We start from the raw sequence: 26,663 nt of genomic DNA on the forward strand, positions 1-26,663 counted from the left end.
TCTTCCTTGGCCTGCCAGTCCCTTTGCGATTAGTAAACTCACCAGAACTCTCTTTCTTCTTAATGATGTTTCAAACAGTTGATTTTGGTAAGCCTAAGGTTTGGCTGATGTCTCTAACAGTTTAATTCTTGTTTCTCAGTCTCACAATGGCTTTGTTGACTTTCATTGGCACAACTTTGGTCCTTATGTTGATAAATAGCAATAAAAGTTTCCAACGGTGATGGAAAGACTGGAGGAAAGACTAGATGCTGAGAGCTCTCTTGTACCTACATCAAGGAGGCAATGAAACACACCTGAGCAAATGCCTGTGAAGCCATGTGACACACACACACAATCATTTTGACAGGCACTTGGAAAGGGCTGGTTTAGTGGGATACGGGCCAAACGCAGTTAGGTGGGATTAGCACAGATGGAACACGTTGGTTGGTGTGGCTAGGTTGAGCCAGTTTCCACGGCATACGACTCTAACCGAGATCTGGGCAATTCTCAAATGAGGAAATATTGGCAGATCACAACAACCACTGTACGTTGAGCGCCTCTGAACTGCCAAGTGTGTGACCAAGGCCTTTCCAAGCCATCTTATAATTACTTCAGTGAGGACCACGGGCAAATAAAAATGGAACATGATGCTCTACCATGCAACCCCTCAACACTTCCCCTCCATCACTATTCACATGGGCAAGATAGTAAATAATAAGGTGATTTTATACCTGGAAAGGATTAAAAAATATTCAACGAAGGCCAACTCCCAGTACATATGTTCAGGATGACACTTAATTTGCATGGTTGAATCTTCTGCTTGGAAAGGTCTCAGACACGTTGCTAGTGGGTCAAAGATCTGCAACATCACTCGAAAAAATCTCCCAATTCCATTTTGCATCATCTTTCTCAAATTTCAGCTGTCCAAATTAAAGGGTTCATTAGACAAATGGCAGAATTAGGCCATTCAGTCTATCAAGTCTGCTCTGCCATTCAATCATGGCTGATCTATTTTTCCCCCTCAACCCCATTCGCCTGCTTTCTCCCCATAACCTTTGACGCCCTAACTAATCAAGAACCTATCAATCTCCGCTTTCAAAATTCCCAATGAATTGGCCTCCACCGCCGTCTGTGGCAATAAATTCCAGATTCACCACCCACTGGCTGAAGAAATTCCTTCTCATCTCCTATTTCACAATGACCCCTGCTCACTTTAAGCTCAACTGATTCCATGCTTTGCAATGTATGAAAATCAAATCCTTACCACACCATTTACATGGATTTTATAATACTTTTATTAAAAAAAAACATTTCCACCATGAAACTTTAAGCTACAACTTAAGCTCCAATCAGTCTCGCAGAAACACCTTATGTAATTTTCAACATTGTACTACAAACTGGGAAACAATTGTAAACATTTTATGTGCATGTATAAAGAGAAAGGCAAGTGAAAGAAGTGGCTGCCTTCAAGGATAACTTGACCACCAAACAATTGGGAAGTATAATGAAGTTCCTGAAAAAGTGGTGCTTGGGGCCCTCAGTTGTTCACAAAGTGGATCAATGAGAGTGGTGCGAAGAGGAAAGGGCCAGTCCCACTTGGGCGTCATTTGCACGTAATTTACGCGACATCATTTACGCGTCATGGCACGCACGTGATGCGTATTATGCACGCATGGTGCCTGGTGACGTAGGCAGTGACGCGCGGCGCCCCAGGGTTTTGGGATGTACAAAATCTTTGCGCACCATCTGCGTGATGTGCAAATGATGCCCAAGTGGAACAGGCCGTAAACTGTGACACATTAATGCTAATGAACAATACGGAGCAGAGCAAACGGGAAAGTTGTGAGGACATAACTTCACAACCTGATGGCATCTCTTTGCAGAATAAGTAACTAGGCAAGGGGACGGCAGAGAACAGAGCATTAAATGATTCCTCTGACAAGGAAGAATGGAAAAGCAAAAATTAATTAAAAAACAGACAAAGAGTATAAGAAAGGATTGGTGTAGGATTAGTGCGAAACACGGATGCTGGACAGTTAGCATGGACTCACTAGGCCCAAGAACACTCTTTGTTGTATTTTGCTGTGACAGCGTAAGAAGAGAAATACTAATAAATGTTAACATTGAGAGGGACTTAGACAAGTCACAAACAAAACAGACAGATGCACAAATTAGGAAATTATACTACCATCATGTGGGACCGACAAAGCAACTGTCTATCTGAAGCAACTGTACAGTTTGAGTAGGAAGAAACTGCAGATGTCGGTTTAAACCAAAGATCGACACAAGAAGCTGGAGTAAGTCAGCGGGTCAGGCAGCATCTCTGGAAAAAAGGAATGGGTGACGTTTGGGGTGGAGACCCTTCTTCACACTTAACTCTCCTTCAGTTTGAAGAAGGGCCTTGACCCGAAACATTACCCATTTATTTTCTCCTGAGATGCTGCCTGACCAGCAGAATTACTCCAGCTTTTTGTGTCTACGTTCAGCTTGATCTCCTTACAGCCGGATAAAGAACAGCATGACAGAAGGTTTAATAGAATATGTAGAAATAAACAGGTGATCAGACAAGAGTGCAAATTACCCAAGGACTCGGGTAGGTACAGGAAGGCTATTCCCTTTAGGTTATGAGGGGAACTAAGGGACATGACAATCAAATACAAAGTAATTGATGTAGATCTAATGTAGAAACTCATCCTTGATCTTAGTTGAATTCAGTAAGGCACGGTGAAAGATGCACAGCATTGGAGTAACTCAGCGGGTCACGTGGTATCTATGGAGAACATGTATTGGTGACGTTTCGTGTTGGAATCCTTCTTCAGACCAACACAGTTTGAAGAAGAGTCCTAACCCGAAATGTCACCCATCCATGATCTCCAGAGATATGACCTGACCTGCTGAGTTACTCCAGCACTTTGTGCTGTTTTGTGTATCATCCAGCATCTGCAGTTTTTTTGTTGCTATCTAGTTTTAAGGTGACTCCAACCTAGTTTAAAATCAGACTTATTTATGGATTTACAGAACATAACCCTTACGGATTTACGGAACATAACCCTTACGTAAGTTGGGAAATATCTGTACATAAATTGATCAAACCAGTCGTCAATAGTTTACCTTAACTCAGAGGTCTTCTCATCATTATAAAAAGAATCAGTGAAGGAGTTTGTTCTCATTCAAACAATGAATAAAGAATTGATTCATTTAATGTGCATTGTCTTCCAGGGCTCGAGTGCTTTTCTTGACAAAATCAAATTTTGGAGGCATTTGCCTTTATTAGTCTATACAGCAATATTCTGCCAAAACTAAAATAGATTGCAAGATATATTCTTGCAATCTAGATGAATATATTCAATATATATTCCACTACGTGCTGAAATTCAACTGCCTATTTTAATAAATATTGCAACATAGAAGGAAATTGTGGCAGTACTCCAGCTGTACTGCACCAACAGTGCAGTACTCCAGCAGTACTGTCTAGGTTTTTGTGTTCCCCATGTCCCAACTCCAGATCAGAGGTAAATGTGTTCAGGGCGAAGGAAATCCATATGATCCTTTCAGACATGAACATGATAGGACAAGCTTAGAAGGATATGGGTCAAATGTAGGCAAATGGGACAAGTGTAGATGGGGCATGTTGGTCGGTGTGAGCAAGTTGGGCCGAAGGGCTTGTTTCCGCACCATATGACTCTATGACTCAATGTTATTACCTCAGAATAACATCTCGTTCTCGTCAATTCTTTCACAAAGCATCACCTCTCGACCATCAGACTTCATCTAAACCATCCATCAAGGAGGGCACGCAACTATTATAATATACTATAGAATCTTCATTTCTAGACTGATGTAACAGCGCCAATGTCGGAGATATCAAGTCCATTCTTCAATGAAAATAAGAAGCATATTTTGGGAAGGAAAGTTTAATGCCTAAGGCACCTCAACACCTCTAAAACAAGGGATCAATGATCAACACCTGGCCGAGGCCCTGGGGATCATCACTACTTCCCAGTTGTTACAGCAACATTGAAAGTGATCTATTGTAATGAGCACAAGGTATGAGGAAGTAAAAACTATACATTTCTATGGAAACAAATACAAAGTGCTGGAGTAACTCAGCGGGTCAGGCAACATCTCTGGAGAACATGAATCTGTGACATTCTGGGTTGGGACCCTTCTTTCCATAATATGGATAGGTGATGTTTCTAGTCTGGATCCATCCTTAAACCAGCACCTACAGTTCCGTGCATCTATAGATTTGAGCGGCTTCTTTAATATGGAGCAATGAAGCATGTCAAGCCATTGAACAGACTGCAGTTGGAGTTACACATGCCATCTGGGATCTCCACATCAAGAAACTAAATATCACTCACCTCAGAAATGAAGGCTAAAATGTACAAAATAAGCTTGTAAAAAAATTGCAATTGTACTGCATGCGTAAAAAAAGAAACATTATTTGAAAATACAAATATTATAAAAATATAAACTGAGAAACATTGGTTCTAATGGCTTGTTAATTAGCAGTCTATCTGAAGAATGATTGTATGAACCAAATCAATACCAAAATTAACTTTGAATTGAAAGAAAGTAGGACATTAGGTGATATCTTTCTGAATAGGACATCTGCTGTGATCTTAGTTAGCATGGCTATTTTGTTAATAAAAAATGGAGGTGCTATCTAGTAATATGCATGAACACAAAACAGTACAGTACAGGAACAGGCCCTTTGGCCCACAATGTCAATGCCAAACATGATGCCGTCAAACTCAACTCCTTTGCCTGCACGTGATCAATATCACACCAATCTCTGCATATCCATGTGCCTACCCAAAACCCTCTTAAATGCAACTATCGTATCTGCTTCCACCATCATTCCTGGATTAAGTTCCAGGCACCCACCACCCTGTGTAAAAATCTTGTCCCGTACATCTTCTTTAAACTTTGCCCCTGTCATCTTAAAGCTATGCTCTCCAGTCTTGGACATTTCCACCCTGAAAAAAAGACCACGGGCCCTGTAATAATTCAGATATTTACTCAAATAGATCAAATTTCAATGCAGCATTGAAGCACATGCCCTTCAGAGGCATTCAGCAATGCAGGATAATGCATCAAATAGCCACTTGCCACTGAAATTTATGCCACAATACTTACATTATATAAATGAGGTAACCATAATGACCATAGGCATGCATGTAGCACATTGAACGCAGATCAGTACAGCACAGGAATGGGCCCTTTGGCCCACAATGTTCGTGTCGAACATGATGCCTAGCTGAACTAATCTCATCTGCCCGTAACATAACCATCCCTCTACTTCCCGCATTTCCACATGCCTATCCAAATAAATGCCTTTTAAACGGCACTTTTGTGTCCGATTCCACCGCCCACCTCTGGCAGCGCAACATCTTTAGATGCACCTCCAATCCAATTAAAAACTGATTTTGTTTTAAAAAGACTGTGAAGTACCCACCTCTCTTCCTTTGTGCGTGACCAAAGCTGCAAGTGGTTTGGCATAGAATCTACTGAAGGAAAATCCCAGGCAGCCATACATACTATTGGCCGTAAGCTTCAGGGCTTTTTGCCTGATGTCATACTGGAGGAGCAAACAGAAATCACGTCATTATAATCTTCCAAAAACATTAAACATTGAAACATCATTCAGAAGCAAATGGAGAGGTTCTTCTCCAGTGTCAAGAGGTGCTTGGTCTCAACCACACTAACTACAATTACAAAGTATAAAGATTGTTTAACCGTTATATACATCGGTGGTGCAACGATGACATTCTTACTTGATGTGGCGTTACAGGCACATTAACGCACACAAGTTAATATTATTTTAATACAATAAATTATCAATAATATTCAGTGACCAGACTATAATATTCAAACTAAACAAAATAATACAATAGTCATAGAGCGTGGAAAGAGGGCCTTCGGCCCAACATGCCCACATCCACCAACTTGTCCCACCTATGCTAGTCCCACGTGCCTGCGCTTGGCCCAATAAATCTATACAAAATCCACAGTAAATCGTTACTGAGTGAAGGTTATGGTTAGGGTTGTGCATTCAAAAGCTGGATGGCCAGAGTTCTCAGGCTCCTCCACCTTCTTCCCGATGAAAGCAGCGAGATGAGAGCATGGCCAGGGTGGTGTAGACATTTAATGACACGCCACCTTTTTGTGGCAGGACATACTGTAGATCCCTTCGATGGTGGGTGGTCCAATGTCCACCACTTTCTGCCGCCGCCTTTGTTTTTGGGCATTTGAATTACCAAACCAAACTGGGAGCAGTCAGTCAGCATTCCCCAGTACACCCGAGGTTCAATAAAGTATTCGGTGACCTGTCGAATCTCCTCAATCTTCCACGGACACAGGCAATGATGAGCTTTCTTTGAGATTGCATCAAAGTGTTGGGCCCAGAAAAGATCTTCAGAGATAGCCTTGTCCAGGAACTTGAAGTTGATGACAGACTCCACTAATATCCTGTTGATGAAGACCGGTTCGTGGATCTTTGGCTTTCTCTCTTCCTGGTCAATTGTTGTTCTGACGCCATTCAATCAGATTATTGATTTCATCACATTATTCATCCAACATTATTGGTATCATCGGCAAATTTAAAGCTAGTGCTCGAGCTATTCCTGGCTACAGTTATGGGTAGAGAAAGCAGAGCAGGGGCTAAGAGTGCATGTTGTTTAAGATCTGTCCCGGATCCGGTACATTGATGCAATCACAGAGAAAGCTCTTCAACGCCTTGACTTCCTCAGAGGTTGAGGAGACTTGACATGTTGCCGAATATCTACAGGTGTCCAGTAGAGAGCACACTACCTGATTGAACAAATGCCTGACGTACATGCTCTTATTGTCCAAGTGGTCCAATGCAGAGTGGAGAGTCAGTGAGTTTGCATTCGCTGTTGATCTGTGACAGCAGAAGGCGAATTGTAGTGGGTCCAAGTCCTTATAAGTATTTATTATTACTGAAATAAGAACTCAGAAGAGCCTTAATATCATTGCTAATGCTATTACGATAGGGCAATTAACAAATTACCAGGCTATTGGTACTGCGTAATTCATTTCTGGCTTCAAACTAAAGGCATGCTACATTTGTAACAAGGTGACATCTCCAAGAGTGACAAGCGATATTATAAATATTAAAATGTTTCAGTGTTTTTTTTTCCCCAAAGGCAAATCACCTCAAAATGCTACTATGAAGTGATAAATCAGTAATATACCCAGAACTGTCACATTACCAAGGCAGTAATCGTGCTAACATTGTTCTGTATCATTATAATCCCGTCCATGATACAGTTCAGTTTTTACTGTCTGCCCAAGTGTCAGTCAAGAATTAAACACGAGAGGAGGACCCTGCCATTATAAAGCTTGGCATTAATCGAGGTGATGTACTCGTTAAAAATTATTGTAATAGGGAGAAAGAAAATTAGGGCAATACACAATTTTAAAAGGCTTCTATTCCTCACAAATACCTGGCAAGTTGGAGGCTTCAGTTAGTTGCGATTTCCATCTGCTACCCTACCCCCCCCCCCCCCCCCCCCCCCCCCCCCCCACAAGATGAGAGAAGTGGCCACTAAATGCATGGAGATTTTAAGGAAGTAAAAAGCCTTTAAGTGCTGGAACCATTGTGGGTAAAACCATGCTACCTATTGTTACTCGCAATTTATATTTAAAATGGTGCAATTTTGTGCATTTTAAAGCAACACTGAAAAAACCCTAGCTTTTATATGGTGCCTTAGATTAAATAAAATGCTTCAAGACACCAACTTCATCGCAACGCCACCCCCCCCACCTCACCCTACCCATCTGAGGAAGGAATTTCTGTTAAACTAGAAGCCATGAAATGACAAAAATCAAATTGCCGTAAATAATAATAATAATGTTGTTCTGAATAAAATTCCTTTCTCTTCAATCTTTTTTCACGTCCAGGAACCATCGATCATTTCCTTTGTTTGTCAACACATTTAAAATAATCTGAGGTCAAACTAAGCATCTTCCATCAATTTAAATGGAATGAGCATTCATCTAGTCTTCCAGCTAGCCGTTCTTCTCTCCAGAGATGCTGCCTGACTCGCTCAGTTACTCCAGCATTTTGTGTCTATTCTCTTTTTAGTTTGTAGAATTAGTAATTACAGTTCAGTGATGGCGTTTATTGCATCACTCAATACCAGAGGCCATCAGGCCCACCACAAGCGTACCTCGTTTAAATCGAAGATGGACACAAAATGCTGGAGTAAATTTGCAGGACAGGCAGCATCTCTGGAGAGAAGGAATGGGTGATGTTTCGGGTCGAGACCCTTCTTCAGTCTTTTTTATGTGGGGGTAGGGTGGAAACCGTTTCCCAGTCACTACCTGGTCGTGGATGCGTCTTTTCTCCGACTCGCATCTTCGCCCCCTCCCCCCCCCCCCCCCCACACCCCGTGCGGCCTACCAACTGGATTGGCGCGGCCTTTCCTACTGGAGACGGGCCAGAGCTTCAGCAGCGGTGCAGCATTGAATTCCATCGCGGAACGGGACAATGCCTTACCGGAGATCACCGTGTTGAAGCCTGCTGTTTAACACCGTGGAACTGTGGTTTGCGGAGCTTCCAGCCGTGGGTGGCGCTGACTTTAACATCGCGGAGTTCTGGGATCTTTTGCCGGGGATCACCAGTGTTGAAACTACGCCCGGCTCGGCCTGTGGACATCGGGGCCGCAGTTTCCGGTATGAAGCGGTCGATTCGGAAACTCCAAGCCGCTGAGTGTATTTTTTCGTTCCGGCGCCTGTGCTCCGATCATCCCGGTGAGAGCGCTTGATTTTCAGGCCGCTGTAGCGGCGACTGCGCTGGTCTCAAAGCCCCGACCGCGCGCGGGTGAACAAAGAGGAAGATGACTGAACTTTATTGCCTTCCCTCACATTGGGAAATGTCGATTCCGCTGTGTGGGGATGTTTATGTTAAATTCTATCGTGTATTGTGTTCTTTTTATTCGTATGGCTGTATGGTAACTCAAACCTCACCACGCCAATTGTTGCACGTGACAATAAATGTAACTTGAACGAACTTGAATTACTCCAGCATTTCGTGTCTATCTTATTTAAACCAGCTTCAGTCTGAAGAAGGGTCTCGACCCGAAACATCACCCATTCCTTCTCTCCAGAGATGCTGCTTATCCCGCTGAGTTACTCCAGCATTTTGTGTCTATGAGCATACTTATTCTTTGAAAGAGCTAGCAAATCTACCCCACCTGTCCACATGGTTTTGAATATCTGGTACCCTGAATTCTACCTGAAGCATTTGTCAGCAGAACAGTGGCTGAAGATCTGTCCTAGACATAGCACATTGATGCAATCTTACAGAAAGTCCCAAAGTTGTACAGAAGGGAGCATATTGACTGGCTGCGGCCTGGTTTGGCAACTTGAACACCCAGCAATGAAGATGACTGAAAAAAGTGGTTAACACTGGGCAGTCCATCACAGGTACTGACCTCCCCACCACTGAAGGAATCTACAGGAGTCAATGCCACAAAAAGGCAGCCAGCATCATTAGAGATCCACACCACCCTGGCCACATTCTTCTTTCACTCCTGCAATTGGGAAGAAGGCAGAAGAGCCTGAAAACTGTAACATCCAGGTTCAGGAGCAGCTTCCTCCGAACAACCACCAGGCTATTAAACACGACAAACTCCAAATAAGATAGAAACTAGAGACGAGGGGATTTATTTTTTGTCTTTGCACTATTCAAGTGTTTTTTTCTTTATCACGGTGTTTACAGAAGAGATGGATAGTTACCTGCAAGTAGAGGTCAGGGTTCACATCAGGTTGTTTCATCAGGCTTTTCACTTGCCGTCTCCTCTCCACCAGTTTGCGGATTTCCTTGGGCAGAATACCCATCTCCTGATCTTGGTCGGGAATTTCAGGAATTTCTTCTAGTTCATCACCCTTCGGGGAAGAAAAAAAATGTAGGGAATAGACACACTGGATGCGGCCCACTAGCCAAACATTGATGCCTGCAGTGTTTAAGAGGGAACTGCAGATGCTGGAGAATCGAAGGTTACACAAAAAAGCTGGAGAAACTCAGCGGGTGCAGCAGCATCTATGGAGCGAAGGAAATAGGCAACGTTTCGGGCCGAAACCCTTCTTCAGACTGATCGGGGGCGGGGGTGGGTGGGTGGGGACAAGAAAGGGAAAAGGAGGAGTAGCCAGAAGGCTGGGGGATGGGAGGAGACAGCAGGGGGGCTGAGGAAGGGGAGGAGACAGCAAGGACTAACAAAATTGGGAGAATTCGATGTTCATGCCCCCGGGGTGCAGACTCCCCAAACGGAATATGAGGTGCTGTTCCTCCAATTTCCGGTGCTGCTCGCTGTGGCCATGGAGGAGACCCAGGACAGAGAGGTCGGAGGCGGAGTGGGAGGGGGAGTTGAAGTGCTGAGCCACCGGGAGGTCAGCTTGGTTATTGCGGACCGAGCGGAGGTGTTCGGCGAAACGATCGCCCAACCTCCGCTTGGTCTCACCGATATAGATCTGCTGACATCTAGAGCAGTGGACGCAATAGATGAGGTTGGAAGAGATGCAGGTAAACCTCTGTCGCACCTGGAACGATTGCTTGGGTCCTTGAACGGAGTCGAGGGGGGAGGTAAAGGGGCAAGTGTTGCATCTCTTGCGGTTGCAAGGGAAAGTGCCCGGGGAGGGGGTGGACCGAGAGGGAAGGGAAGAATTGACAAGGGAGTTATGGAGGGAGCGGTCTTTGTGGAAGGCAGATATAGGGGGAGATGGGAAGATGTGGCGAGTAGTGGGGTCACGTTGGAGGTGGCGAAACTGACGGAGGATTACTTTTTGTATGTGACGGCTGGTGGGGTAAAAGGTGAGGACTAGGGGGACTCGGCCCTTGTTGCGAGTGCGGGGATGGGGAGAGAGAGCAGTGTTGCGGGGTATGGAAGAGACCCTGGTGCGAGCCTAATTTATGGTGGAGGAGGGGAACCCCCGTTCCCTGAATAGTGAGGACATTTCAGATGTCCTGGTGTGGAACGCCTCATCCGTGGAGCAGATGCGGCGTAGACGGAGGAATTGGGAGTAGGGGATGGAGTCCTTACAGGAAGCAGGGTGGGAAGAAGTGTAGTCCAGATAGCCATGGGAGTCAGTGGGTTTATAGTGTATGTCGGTTAGAAGTCTATCACCTGCAATGGAGATAGTGAGGTCAAGGAATGGTAGGGAAGTGTCGGAAATGGTCCAGGTGTATTTGAGTGCCGGATAGAAGTTAGTGGTGAAGTGGATGAAGTCAGTCAGTTGTGTGCGGGTGCAGGAGGTGGCACCAAAGCAGTCGTCGATGTAGCGGAGGTAGAGGTCGGGGATGGGGCCCTGGTATGTATTGAACAAGGATTGCTCGACGTGACCTACAAATAGGCAGGCATAGCTGGGGCCCATGCGTGTGCCCATAGCTACGCCTGCCTGCGTGTTGCCTGCAGTACCTGCTGGTTCGCACAAACCTCACCATGAAGAGTCCAACATCAAAGCGCATCAAGAGGCAACTTAGCATTAGAGCTCTGACAATGAAATGCCCCGGCAGGCTTACCACAACTTTCCGTCGACAAATATTAAAGAAATCCTCAGATAAGTTAAAGTTCCTAATAAGCTTTATCATCAAATAAGGTTTTAATCACTTTTTTTTAAAATGGCAAAACAATTTAATGGACAATCTCTCTAGAAATTAATCTTCAACATTAGGAAAGTAAATGAATGCACTTTTTAAACAAGGTCAGGGACCCAATTCAGACAAATGCTGGCCCAGATGTGAGGGCCCATGTAGTCAGAAAGTCAGTGCTTTATTCAGTTTTGTTTACAGATACATCGCTGAAAGAGGCCCACCGAGTCCATGCCAACTGTGGGCCAAGATGCCACATGGGAGGCTGCTAACTACATGGTAGGCTGCCAGTGACTAACGGAGTTCCGCAGGGCTCGGTACTGGGCCCTCTGCACTTCAAGGTGTAGATTAATGATTTGGATGAGGGTTTTGAAGGCTTTGCGGCCAGGTTTGCGGATGATACGAAAATAGGTGGAGACACAAGTAGTGTAGAGAAAGTAGGGACTCTGCGGAAGGACTTGGATAGGTTGGGAGAGTGGGCAGAGAAGTTGCAGATGGAATATAGTGCAGCAAAGTGTGGAGTCATGTATTTTGGTAGTTGGAATAAAGGCCTAATTGTTTTCTGAATGGAGAGAGAATCCAGAAATCGGAGGTGCAAAGGGAGATTGGAGTGCAGGTGCAGGATTCCCAAAAAGTTAATCTGCAAGTCGAATTTGTAGTAAAGAAAGCAAACGCAATGCTAGTATTTATTTCGAGAGGGCTTGTATACAAAAACAGGGATGTATTGCTGAGGTATGGTCAGGCCGCATTGGGAATATTGGGAGCAATTTTGGGCACCATATCTGCGGAAGGATCTGCTGACTCTGGAGAGGGTCCAGAGGTAGTTTACAGGTTCACATACCTAGGAGTGAGTAGGTTAACATATGATGACCGTTTGATGACACTGGGCCTACATTAGCTGGAGTTTAGAAGAATGAGGGGGATCTCATACAGAACAGTGAAAGGCATGGATCGTGTGGATATGAAGAGGATGTTTCCACTAGTGGGAGAGTCGTGGACTAGAGGTCATACCTGCAGAATTAAAGGACGTTCTTTTAGGATGGAGATGAGGAGGAATTTCTTTAGTCAGAGGGTGGTGAACCTGTGGAATTCTTTGCCACAGGGGGCTGTGGAGGCAAAGTCATTGGATACATTTAAGGCAGAGAATAGATAAGATTCTTGATTAGTATGGATGTCAAAGGCTATGGGGAGAAGGCAGAAGAATGGGGTTTGGAGGGAGTTTGATCAGCCATGATTGAATGGCGGAGTAGACTTGATGGGCAGAATGGCTTAATTCTACTCCTATCACTTATGACCAGCGATCTCCACACACTAACACTTTCCTACACACACCAGGGATAATTTACAATTATACCAGGCCAATTAACCTGCAAACCCGTACGTCTTTGGAGTATGGGAGGAAATTGGTGCACCCGGAGAAATTGGTGCATCACGCAGGTCACGGGGAGAATGTACAAGCTCCATACAGGCAAGCACCCGTAGTCAGGATCGAACCCGGGTCTCTGGCGCTGTTTGCAGCAACTATACCGCAGTACCACCGTGCAGCCCTTCTTTTTGTGGTAGAGTCTAGTGTACAAATTAATATTGATTTGCCATGGGACTCATTTCTGAGTTCTGTGATGGAGCAGTGGATTAGACTGTGGCTCACCTTGGGTTAACGCACTTGCAAAATGAAACCCTGAAGTCAAAGAAGAGTTGGCCACCAAGCACGAGGAAGGAGGAACTAAACGCGAGCTTGATACTGCACATTAATGTTTCAGATCTTGTACTTGAGACAGGGAGTTGATGAGAAGTAAATGGTCCTACTGCTTCAAGTGCCAACAAAACTGCTCCAAGTACTCTCACAGTGAAGAGGTTTTTCAAAAGAATTTCAGCAACTATCAAAAGCATTTACTACAAATCAATACTGTTCTCAATCAACACCAGCAACACAAAATACCTAAAATATGCAATGTACCATAACATGCATTTTTGGAGATAGTAAAATGAGTTACAATATAATATAAATCAAATTGTAGATCTACAACTAGTAAGAGATACGTCCACTTTTTGTCACGTGAAAACTCCAGTGATAGAATCTATGAACATCTCTGTACCTTCATGTATTTGAACACTCCAAACAGGGTTTCAGCACTTTGGGGCTTTTTATCATTTCAATGAGAATGAGGTGTATTTAGGGCAAATGGTAGTAAAAATAAACAAAAGCTCACATCCAATATGCTGGTATCGAGCATGGTCACCTTGTCTTAGAGCTGTCTACATCATGTACCCACTTCAAAATAACCTCAGTATTCACCTTGTGGGATGTGGTTGCCTCATCTAGGCTTTCCAATTTTAGTATAAGCTATTACTTACAAATTTAAAGGTGCAAGATTGCTTATGGCAAACAGTGAAAGCAGAAATTAAGTACCAAGAGAAAATAAGCCATCTGGGTATTGCAGGTCCATGTGGCACAGTCGGCCGCAGAGATAGGAATAGATTTGGAAGTTAAAGGCAATTAGGCTGAGGTGCCAGCGCTCCCTCGGTCTCTAACCTCAATTGCATGGACATCTTGGAGCAGAAGGCCAATGTTACTACATCACACCATCCTGAAAAGGATGACCACGAGTGGATATTAAATAGTAACAGCAAGGTCCTGCAGCTTACTTCCTATTCTATATCTTCCAATGTTCACGAGTTGCCAGCTATTGGAAACATTGCTCCTACCTCCAGATTCCTCTGAGAATTTGCGGCAGATCTCTGAACAGTGGTGAAACAGATATTGAATTCTTGAATGATTGAAGGGTACAAGCTGTTGAAGTCAAGCAGCAGTATAAACTTATCGTAGAAGCCTAAAAGAGAAAAAAAACTTTCAATAATTACAAGCACCCAACTGTTACCCAAACACAGACATTAAGTGCTGGAGTAACTCAGCAGGTCAGGCAGCATATCTGGAAAACATGTATAGGTGACATTCATATTGGGACCATTCTTCAGGCTTCTCCTCTCCATTACACAAACACTACTTTAAAATCAGTCAGACGAACTAAGTTAAGGAACAAACTGCACAGGAGGCATTGAGCATCTTAACATGATAAAGATGACAATCTTGAGTCTCAAGCAGGATACATACTTGAGTATCTGGGTGTTTTGGAAGTGGGCGATTCATTTAACTGAGAAATCTAAATGAAAGACAGGAGTTGGAGAAGGCAAGGGTGCAGAGGAGATTCACCTTGTTGCCTTCTCCACTTTCTCTGCAAAGTAAAACTAACTTGCTTTCTCTTTCCCATCCAAGGGGTCTTTGTTCGGAAATATTAACTCTAATTCTCTTTCCATGAGCTACTGCCCGACCTGCTCAGCGTTTCCAGCATTTCTGACTTCCTAGTTTAGTTGAGTTTTGTTTATTCGCATGTGTACCGAGGAACAGTGAAAAGCATTTATTGCGTGCTAACCAGTCAGCAGAAAGACTATACATGATTAAAATAGAGCCGTCCACAGTGAAAAGGCAATAACATGAATAATGTTCAGTGCAAGATAAAGTCAGTAAAGTCCTATGAGAGACAGTCTGAAGGTCTCTAATGAGGTAGATAGTAGTTCAGGACTGCTCTCCAGTTGTGATAGGAAGGTTCAGTTGCCTGATAATAGCTGGGAAGAAACTGAATTTCAATTATAGATAGATAAATTCTTGACCAGCAGGGAAGGTTACCAGAGATAGAACACACAGTCGAGGTTATAATCAGTTCAGCCTTCATCTTATTAAATGGTAGAGGCTGACAATTAATCAGTTGGCATGTACACAGGTTTGTTTATCCGTAAACCCATTAGCAGCACATTAATGCTGCTTTCTGAATGGGGCAGGCGAGTAGGCTAAAATCAGATGCAAGAAAGGAAATAAGGATATGGAAGAGAAACAATGTCAGATAGTTTCATTTCAATGCTTAAACTTACCAACTTTGGGGTCCAAAACCAAGCCTCCAGCATAGGCTGCTTTTCTTCGACTTTTCTTCATTTTCCCCACATTTCCACCACCTCCATCAACATGTTCCTCATCATCATCCACCTGAAAGTCCAAAGTCAAACAATGACCGTGCTGCACTTTGTAGGCTATGCTGCACGCACTTCCCACATAACTTCTGGGGCGGCATGCTGACGCAGTGGTAGAGTTGCTGGAATACAGCGCCAGAGGCCCAGGTTCGATCCTGACCATGCGTGCTATCTGTTCGAGTTTGTACGGTCTCCCCGTGACCTGTGTGGGTTTGCTCCTGGTGCTCCGGTTTCCTCCCACACTCCAAAGACGTTCAGGTTTGCAGGTTCATTGACTTCTGTAAAATTGTAAATTGTCCCTAGTGTGTGTAGAATAGCATGAGCATGTGGGGATCGCAGGTTGGCACGGACTCAGTGGGCCTGCTTCTGCGCTAAATCGTGAAAACTAAAACAACATCAGCGACGGCACTGCAAGAAGACGGTGTCCAGAGGCTACAAGAGCAGGACTTATACAAGCATAGGTTGTTCCTTCAGTAACGGTTGTATTTTGTTTTGAGTGAATTGTTTAAGTTTCAGAAAGCTAGAAAAAGTCTGTTTTGGTACATTGTGCCAGACCAAAATAACGAATACATTTTTTTTAAATATATTTAAAAATGACCAGCTACTTGTTGTAGGCAATCAAAGTTGGAATAGAAACCCAACAAATATTTGTCAGGCAATCAGGCTTCATTAAAAAAAAAATAAAAAAAAAAAAAAAAAAAAATAGGTGGCCTGTGGACTTTAACATCGTGAAGCCTGTGGTAAGAAGAGGCCGACTCGGGTGCTCCATGTCACGGAGAGAGTTTCAACCGCCCCGACACGGGAGTTTCGATCACCCCGACGGGGGCTTCGATCGTCCGCTGTGGGGGCTTTTTTCGGCCCAACTGTGGATGGCTTGACTGCCCCGACCGCAGGAGGACAAGAGGAAGAAGATTGAACTTTATTGCCTTCCATCACAGTGAGGAATGTGGAATCCACTGTGATGGATGTTTATGTTAACCATTACGTGGATGTGTGTCTTGTTACTTTTCATTTAGTATGGCTTTATGGTAACCCAAATTTCACTGTACCTTAATTGGCACATGTGACAATAAACTGAACTTGAAACACTGTATCTCAAATTTGTATAAAAAATAATTGAAAGCTCATTTGATCTCCAATTTTATAATTCCGCAGTTATTTACACGATCCTCTCTGCCGCGTCTGTGTCTAGAATTTTACTGTAGCATTATGACACCCAATTGCCTTCATGTGAAATTGCCTGTCAATTGAAAATGGATTCATTCTGCCAGATATCAGTATTCAAGTGATATGTCACTGAAAGCACTACAGCAGAACAATGTAGGTATAGAAACAAACTGCATACAGCACCCAGCCACCCGATAATATTAATTGGATCTCTAGTTATTTCCTCACAAGTCATTTCATTCCACAATAAGCAAAGAAAAATCTCTGGATTGTAGGCGTCAGGGATCGACAAATCCACTTCTGTTTTTTATGGGGATGGGAGGCAGTAGTTGTTACTGGATTGGTAATCATAGTGGCGAGGCAGATATCTCTGGGAGGAGCTGATAACCCACCATGGTATCAAAGGATATTAAATTTGATTCATTAAATAAATAAAATTGGGAAAATAAAAAGCTGGCGGGGGAAAAATGGTGATTTGCTAGCTTTTATTTAGGGAAAGAATTTTGACCTCCTACAAGGTTCAGTCTGTTTGAGAGTCCAGACGCAGACTATACCTTTCAACCAAACCATGGTGCTACAAAGGCCTGGCGAAGAGAGGGACAGTGATTTGCTAGTGATCTGGATGGAGATGACAACTGCAACAGGCCTTTATGGCCAGCAGCAGGTTGGACTGTGAAAATGGCACAAAAACCTGGTGACTCTTGCGTATGGACTCAGTGGGCAATTACTATACACACTGTACTTAATCCAGGATTGCATGGCAATAACTTTACTGACTTTATGCAAAAAGGTTCACTGTACCTTGGTGCATGTGATAACAATTGAACCGTCCGTCATATGACAGACTGACAAAAACATTTAGAGACACCATATTTTTCACTGAAGCTCGAGTCGTTGCGTTTACTTTATATCCTCGTGACTCACTAAGAGTAACAACCCACCAGAGGCAATGGGACTCTGTGCCACACAGCGGAAAGATGCGGTGCTAGGAACTCCCTACAACAACTCAAGATCCAGTTTCCATCATGTTGAACACCGCATGGAAGCCGCGAGGATATATAGTAAACGCAACGCCTTTAAGTGCGTCAAGCAACTGCAACTTTGTGTGAAGCTGAACTAGCGAAGCTTATCCAATGTGAAAATAATGCTTACAGAAACTAACGCTTGTCTCACACAGCAGAGCCCTTCACTACATTTTAAAGTACTACCACCCCCCCCCCCCCCCCAAACCAGGGAAAACAGTGACCATGGATCCCATCAAACCAGTTAGTCACAGCCTCCCAACCGGAAAACGACCCACTTTGTGCCCTCCATAATGTTTGGGCACAGACCCATCATTAATGTATTTGCCTATGTACTTCAAAATTTGAGATTTGTAATAGAAAAAAAATCACATTTGGTTAGAGCGGACATTATCAGATCTTAATAATGGCCATTTTTACACATTTTGGTTTCACCACATAGAAATTACAGCCGTGTTTATACATAACCCCCCCATTTCAGGGCACCATAATGATTGGGACACAGCATGTAAATGACAGTAGTCATATTTAGTAATTTGTTGCATATTCTTTGCATGTAATGACTGCTTGAATTCTGCGATTCATGGACATTACCAGTTGCTGGGTGTCTTCTCTGGTGATATTCTGCCAGGCCTATATTGCAGCCATCCTTAGCTTATGCTTGTTTTAGGGGCTAGTCCCCTTCAGTTTTCTCTGCAGCATACAAAAGGTATGCTCAATTGGGTTCAGATCAGTTGATGGGACTTGGCCACTCAAGTATTGACCGTTTTTTAGCTTTGAAAAACTATTTTGTTGCTTTAGCAGAATGTTTGGGATCATTGTCTTGCTGTAGAATGAACCACTGGCCAATGCGTTTTGAGGCATATGTTTGAACTTGAACAGATGTTTCTATACACTTCAGAATTCATTGTACTCCTACCATCAGCAGTTGTATCATCAATGAAGATAAGTGAGCTAGTACCTTCAGCAGCCATACATGCCCAAGCCATAACACCCCTACCATCGTGTTTCACAGATGAGGTGGTATGCTTTGGATCTTGTGCAGTTCCTTCTCTCCTCTCTTGCCATCACTCTGATGTAAGTTGATCTTCGCCTCACCTGTCCACAAGACCTTTTTCCAGAACTGTGGTTGCTCTTTTAAGTACTTTTTGGCAAACTGTAACCTGGCCATCCTATTTTTGCAGCTAACCAGTGGTTTGCATCTTGCAGTGTAGCCTCTGTATTTCTGTTCATGAAGTCTTCTGTGGACAGTGGTCATTGACAAATCCACACCGGACTCTTGAAGCGTTTCTGATCTGTCGGACAGCTGTTTGGGGATTTTTCTTTATTATAGACAGAATTTTTCTGTCATCAGCTGTGGAGGTCTTCCTTGGTCTGCCAGGCCCTTTGCGATAAGTAAACTCACCAGTGCTCTCTTTCTTCTTAATGATGTTCCAAACAGTTGATTTTGATAAGCCTATGGTTTGGCTGATGTCTCTAACAGTTTTATTGTTATTTTTCAGTCTCATAATGGCTTTTGACTTCCATTGGCACAACTTTGGTCCTCATGTTGGTAAACAGCAATAAAAGTCTCCAAAGGTGATGGAAAGACTGGAGGAAAGACTTGGTGCTGAGAGCTCTCTTGTACCTGCATTAAGGAGGCATTTAAACACACCTGAGCAATTACAAATGCCTGTGAAGTCATGGGTCCCAAACATTATAGTGCCCTGAAATGGGGAAGGGGGAGAACTATGTCTAAACAGCTATAATTTCTACATGGTGAAACCAAAATGTATAAAAAAAATACCCTTTAATAAAATGAAAAGTCGTTAAATGTGCACTTTAACCACGTTGTTTTTTCTATTACAAATCTCAAATTGTGGAGTACAGAGGCAAATAAATAAATGATGGGTCTTTATCCCAAACATTATTGGGGCCACTGTGTACCCACTGTTTCTTTCTATTCGTTCATCAAACCACAATCCACATCCTGTCCATAACATAAAAAACCATGGTCTATAATTTTGTTTAATAATCTTGTGTAGCACAATGTAGGTATGTTACAAAACCTACCTGAATCGTGTCTGAGTATCTGCCCCACCCCGTGTGTGCGATTTTGGCGCTGTTTAGAGGGGGCGGGTTTAAAACGCGATTTTTACTAGGCTGTTGCAATCGAAAATGTTCAGCCTAGTACATCATTAACGGAAAATCGCTGGAAGACCCGTCGCAAAAGGTATTATTAGTTTTTATGGCCTTGTATAATAGTTATAGTAGTTTAAAAATCACTCTCTCAACCCACAACCTCTCGCAGCCCCAGGGTTTTATAAAGCAAACAATTAAAGGTATGTACCTTATTTTTACATTAAAAGGGGCTTCTTAAGAACCCTGTATATAAAGTTTTCTATAGCGAATAGTTCATTTTGGGCTCTTTATATCCTGCAGTATTTTTCTGGGCATTTGAGGGCACAAATCCAGCGCAATGTGAACGTTCTAAACCAGCGCGTTCACAGGAACCCACTAGAAAGCGGATTTAAATTGACTTTAATTTACAGCAATTGAACACTAAATTCCATCCATTTGGCCTATAAATTGATGTAAATGAGATTTAAAAATCATGTTTTATTGTGAATTATTTATGAATATTATTTGGACACTTAGGCTATTTAAAAATGTTAATCATTTATTAAGAAATTGATAGATGTTTAGATCTAGTAATTGAAGTTTGAAATTAGCTACAATTGGGTAACTAATTAATTATATGCTTTAATTTCAGGTCCTCCAAGTAAGATTATTTTATATTTGTTTCAGAATGGTTCAATCTATGATAACTGAAAATTTCATTCAGCTCTCTTAATTATTAAGAAGGTTATGGGCTTTTGACTGTCCTCGATCACAGCTTTTTTGTTATGTCCATAGAAAATCAATAGGGAACAAGATGCTAATTTCTGAGTATGAAAATGGCCATAACTTTTTTATTACTTGAGATATGAAAGTGAATTAGGTGTCAAATTAAACTTATTGTTATGCTTTATCTGATGGGATAAATTGCAGACTTGATTTTTTAAATCTCAAAATTTTGTAACATTGCTACACAATGTTGAATATTTTCTGAACATTCAAATACACTGGTCAACCCTGGTCTTGCTACTATTTACACTCTCTAAAATATTAAACAGAAGTGTCAAACATGATGCCCCTTTCACAAATATTTACTAACTCTGTCCGATCCTATTATTATTTTCCATAAATTTTACCACTTCCCCAATAGATTCCAGAATTTCCCCGATACTGAAGTTACTTTAATTACTCTACAGTGCCCTGCTTCCTCACCCCATCCTTTCTTAAACAACAAGGTCACATTTGTTGCCTTGGGAACAGGTTGAATTGTAATATTATGGAAGGTAATTGACAATGCATTCACCATCGCCAGAGCCCCGTCCTATTGGGGATTAGTCAGCTTTTAGTTTAGTGTAGAGGCACAGCATGAAAAAGAGGCCCATCGATCTAGTGTACGCTGGATCACACTAGTTTTATATTATCCCACTTTCTCATCCACTCTCTACACACTCGGGCAGAGGGCCAATTAACCTACAAACTCGATGTCCTTGGATCGGAGCATCCACAGGAAACCCACGTAGTCACGGGGAGAACGTACGAGCTCCACCATGACAGCATTCAACAAAGTCTCTGGCTCAACATGGCAGCAGCTCTTCCAGCTGTGCCACAGTAACCCCATTAATTTCTCAGATGCTCATTTTTCAATGACAAAAGGCCAGATGAAATGGTACTCACCCTATATAATGGGGATAGTACGGATGCCTTAGGTGCGGATGGGACTCCCGTTCGCCGCAGTCAAGAGGGGTCCCCGTTTATCGGCCCGCATGTCCGCTCCAGGAGGAGGCAAAACACTAACCTCCAGTGTCCTTCAGGAACCTACGTCCCGAGCGCCGGTCCCATGCGTACAAACAATGGATTTCACCGCCCACCGCGCCGCTCTGGAGTTTCCCAGGAACGCATGTGGTTGGCAGCATTGGCGGGGCCCCCCAGCGTTGGTGGTAAAAGCACCACATCCTTCTCTCCTGTGCCACCTGTCTGGTCTGTGGCTTGTGGGCGTCGCCCTCTTGTGGGCGTGGTCCTGGGTCGCTGGGCCTTCCAGGGCGTTGAATCGATGCGGTCCAGCGACTCCAGCGATTCCATCGCATCAGGTCGGATAGCCACATCACGTCGGCGCACGCCGTTAGTCTGAGCGGGTCTTTAAAGCTCTCCCCTGCGAGCTGCCGGCGGATGTCGTGTGACAACTGCTGCAGGTAAGTGAATTCAAATAGAAGACAGGTGGTCGCCCATGAGCGTGAGCATCTTGCTCATGAGGGCCGAGGGCTTCCGGTCGTCGAGCCCGCCCATGTTGAGGAATTTTGCCGCCCGCTCCATGCTGCTTGGCCTGTAGATCCAGAGCAGCAGCAGCTCCTTGAGGCCTGTGTACTTATCGAGGTACGGCACGACCCGACCAGCCATTTTCTGATCGAGAGCCCTTACCACGTAATGGTACCGGGACTCGTCAAACGTTACGCCGTGGACGTGGAACTTGGATTCCACCTGATGAAACCAAAACCCCGGCTGTAAGGCCCAAAAAGGTAGGCAGTTTCAGCCCGGCCGCGTTGAGCTCGGCCTCGTAAGCGGCCGCGGCGGGTTGAGCGCTGTACATTTTTACGTGAACTTTCTCCAGGATTCCACTCCTGCTCGTCGGGGTCACCAGTGTAGCGGGGACTCCAGGAGCCCAGCCAAGAAGGAGGCGAAAACAAGTTGTGTGAACTAAAATGGTGTTTATTACTGCCTAGGAAGGCAGTCCATCTAGGAAAATTCTGATTTAAAACCTCCACTGCCTTGTGGACATATCCAGTCATGGAAAAGGCTGCAGGAGTAAACCTCAGGAAAATCCAGAGTCGGAGCCCCTAAGGCAGTTTGACGTTGTCTACAACCGCACTCTGGCAGCTCTTGCGACGGCGCTGGTGCCAAACTGTAACGGCCCTGCTGTTCCTTTGGATCGATCAGTGACGTGGAGAGGGGGGACATGCTGCATGGGCAACAGTCTGTCCTCCATATGACATCGCCCAGGCTTGCATCCATCCAGGATGCATCACCCATGGGCAGTCATGACCGAGGGGTGCCTACTACTGTGCTGCTTCCAACTCCAACCTCGTGACCGGGCGTGAACCAACCTTAAATACCCCGGATCGGACCATGACCCAACGCCTCCCACTCTGAGATGCTCCCTCCTGAGCCGAGGGTTCGCTACCCGTGGCTAGCCACCAGGTACCGCCACAATGTACCATTTACATGCTGCACAAAGGACTCCTCACAGGATCTGCAACCTCAATCACTTAAATAATCCAGGTAGCAGCTGCATGGGGATACCAACACAAATAATACCCTTCTAAGTCGCATCCCATCCAATCCTGACAATACATCACTGTTCATCCAGCATGTCTTTCCCAAAATCTTGAATCTGTGAGATAAAAGGTCCTTTTTTTTGTTTGAGATAAAAGTGGAAACGGACCCTTTGGCCACACACGGGACAATTTACAGAAGCTAATTCACTGACAAACCTGCATATCTAGGGATGTAGGAAGAAACCAAAGCACCTGGCGAAAACCCAGGCAGTCACAGGGAGAACATACATACTTCACACAAACAACACCCGTGGTCAGGATCGAACCCAGGTCTCTGTCGCTGCAAGGGGAGCAACTCCACTGCTGCTACACTGTACTGTCCTTAGCTTGCATTAGTTATGGGCCTTACCAGCGATGCCCATAGCCATGAATAAATAATGATAAAAACACTCAACAAACTCATGGAATGGTGTTCGACATCTTTAAATGGCAATAGGTTCTTGTGGGCAAATCTCAGCAGCTTAATCAAGTAAACATAGTAAGAAGAGAGGAAGTATTGATATGACTGCTGGAATACTCACATGTTCCTGCACGTGCTTTTTGAAAGAAGGTTTATCAGGCACAATGTAGTTGTTCTCGTGGAAAGCGTGCAGCAGCAAATATTCATTTCTCTCAGCACGGCCCCCCATCAGTGTTCGTGACTAAGAGAAATAAATTAAGTTTATACATTGTAATACAAGTCTTGCACATATCCTATATTTACCAAAGTAACACATTTTTTTTTAAGTTTTGTCAGCAACATCTGCAGAATTACAAATCTCCAAGAAGGAAATGTGTCATTTATTAGTGATATTAAAGAGCGTTTTGTATGCCTCATTTCCCATCAAGATTCGGTAACATCCTCAAAAATGACATAAAGCAGCACATCGCTTCCTAATGAATAAAGCCACGCAGAATGTTCTTGTATAAACGTATAATACATGAGTAAATCTTCCTCGCAGATCATGGAAAGTTTTCCAAATTTAAAGGGCCTGTCCCACTGTACGGGGTAATTCAAGAGCTCTCCCGAGTTTAAAAAAAATCAAACTTGTGGTAAGTACGTAGAATGTACTTAGCAATTACATCGGAGCTCGTGGATGTCTCGTCGCGGCTCGAAATGCTAATGGCAGGTACATGGGAAACTCGGTAACTCGTGAAGTTTTTTCAGCACCGTGTAAAATGCCCATGGGAGCCCCGAGTATCTACGAATGGCTATTACCGTAATTCGAATCAGAGGAAACTCGGGAGAACTCTTGAATTACCTCGTACAGTGGGACAGGCCCTTCAAGGTCTTTACTTCTTCCTCATTCTGATCTCAGCACAAGTCCCTTTCTCCACAACCATCACACTCTTTTATCTTTAAAGAGCACCTTCATATTTTGCAGAGGCCATATCTTCAAAAACTTCTCTACATCAACATCTTGGGGGACTGACCTTCCCCAGAACCACAAAAGTCCTCACTTAAGATAGACACAAAAAGCTGGAATAACTCAGGACAGACAGCATCTCTGGAGAGAAAGATTGGGTAACTTTTCGGGTCCGGACCCTTCCTCAGACTGAACGCCCTCACTTGTTGCCTTCCTCTGAATGGCTTTACTTTCAAGAATCTCTCTTCAGCTGCAGAAATGCCTTCCACCTTCCCTGCTGGAGATTAAAAAGCAAAGTTGAGGGCCGGGAATGTAATTGGTGGGAATGGGCAATGTGGTGGCAGCAAGGAAAACACTTTGATGAAAGGCGACATGGAGATAAAGAGATTAGAGCCTCCTGACCTACTCAATTCTACTCCCTGTTTCCATGCCACATTTCATGTCCTGCTGTCACCACACGGCCCTAACCTACCACCTACATTCACACACTCCATCATGGGTACTGACCTCCTCACCATCAAAAGGATCTATGGGAGTCGCTGCCTCAAAAAGGCAGCCAGCATCAGAGACCACCCTGCCAACACTCTCATTTCATTCCTGCCACCGGGAAAGTGGTAGAGGAGCTTGAAAACTGTAAAGTCTCGGCTCACGAGCAGCTTCTTCCTTCGAACCATCATGAACCTGAGAAACACAACCACCTCCAAATATGTTCTGAACTATATAGACTTGAGGGGATTTTTTTTTTTTGGGCAATAAAATGAATGTGTTGCAACTTGCAGCACGGTTTGATAACGATACGTTAGTATTAAAGAAAAAAAACTCAATTAATTTCAAAATTCCAGGTTTGGGAACAGCTTCTTCCCTACAAACATTAGGCTATTAAACAATACAACCTCAAATATGCTCCGAACTACACAGACTATTATTGCAATGTTGTTTGTTTTTTTGTATGTGTGCGTGTGCGCGTGTTTTATATACCTACACACATTTAACTTTTTTTCCTCGTTTATTATATAGTTTACAGTGTACTATGTTTACATATTCTGTTGCGCTGCTGCAAGTAAGACTTTCATTGTTCTATCTATAACATATGACAATAAAACACTCTTGACTGCTCTAGTACCAAGCAGCCAATAAGTGAACTTGTCATTGTGAACCAAACAATGACTGGCTACTTGTTAATCTAGTAAGAGCAAGTTCCTTCAATACAGGGAACCTGCTCCATATTTTCATCAGCGCAGCCAAGTACACATGCAACTGGTAAACTTTACATGCCACCTGGTAGAACTTCATGAATAGATAAAATTCACAGATCAGTTTACAAATGTTGCACTAAAGCCAAAAACATTGAGATTTTTCAAAGAAACTTGCATGAAACTGCTATGCTGTTTGGTACATTTTTAATACCTGCGTAACTTAGACAACGGTTTTGATATTTCAACTTGAAACAATTAAACACTGACTTTTAAATGTAAAACTCCACAATCGTCAGATTGACAACGCTGGCAGGACCTGAACACCGTAATTCGTGAAAATTACATTACCATGACATTTCCAGCGATGCTGGTTATTTGCAGAGCTAAAGGAAGCACGTTGAGTTCACACATGATCTGCAGGATGTATTTTGTATCCATCCAGGTATTCTCAAGCAGGCGCACGAGTCCTGGAGAGTCACTAGTAGAACAGAAGTTGAAATGAAAAATCCATCACAACACAGCAGCAGACACAGGCAACACTGGCTACCACATTAATTTCCTGCAACAACCTCAATGCAAGGTACAGGTCCACCAACCAATTTCCCAGCAACTGTTGATCCAGTGCCTCCTTTAACCCAAACAAAATTACATGAGCGCACTTTAAACCCCCCACCCCCCCGGAAATCCCCTCGACAATGTGACGTCTCGGCCGGGTGAGGCGGCCAATCTCTACCACGTCGGGACTTACACGGCTGATCGAATTTTCCCCCTGCGGCAGGGGCTCTGGAACTCCGGCACAGCCAGAGCCAGCAGATCCGTTTCCACGTCTGACATCCGAGGCCAACTTTGCAGACCAGTATCTCGGTCCCCCAAGGCAGTGACCTCTG

The 26,663-nt window shown here is 43.7% G+C and overlaps 1 protein-coding gene across 1 annotated transcript in view; it reads right to left on the reverse strand.

The window, feature by feature from the left end:
• Positions 1–26,663, reverse strand: part of pola1 (polymerase (DNA directed), alpha 1) — a gene marked incomplete at its 5' end in the record, with an annotated part of 231,094 nt that overhangs the window by 162,097 nt on the left and 42,334 nt on the right. Inside the window, 6 exon segments of the mRNA XM_055645304.1 lie at positions 5,441–5,563; positions 9,748–9,897; positions 14,303–14,427; positions 15,524–15,635; positions 23,756–23,875; positions 26,125–26,254. Of these exon segments, the coding sequence (XP_055501279.1) occupies positions 5,441–5,563; positions 9,748–9,897; positions 14,303–14,427; positions 15,524–15,635; positions 23,756–23,875; positions 26,125–26,254 (760 nt within the window).

This window comes from Leucoraja erinacea, chromosome 13, assembly GCF_028641065.1.
Source record: "Leucoraja erinacea ecotype New England chromosome 13, Leri_hhj_1, whole genome shotgun sequence".
In the NCBI taxonomy this organism is placed as follows: Eukaryota; Metazoa; Chordata; class Chondrichthyes; order Rajiformes; family Rajidae; genus Leucoraja; species Leucoraja erinaceus.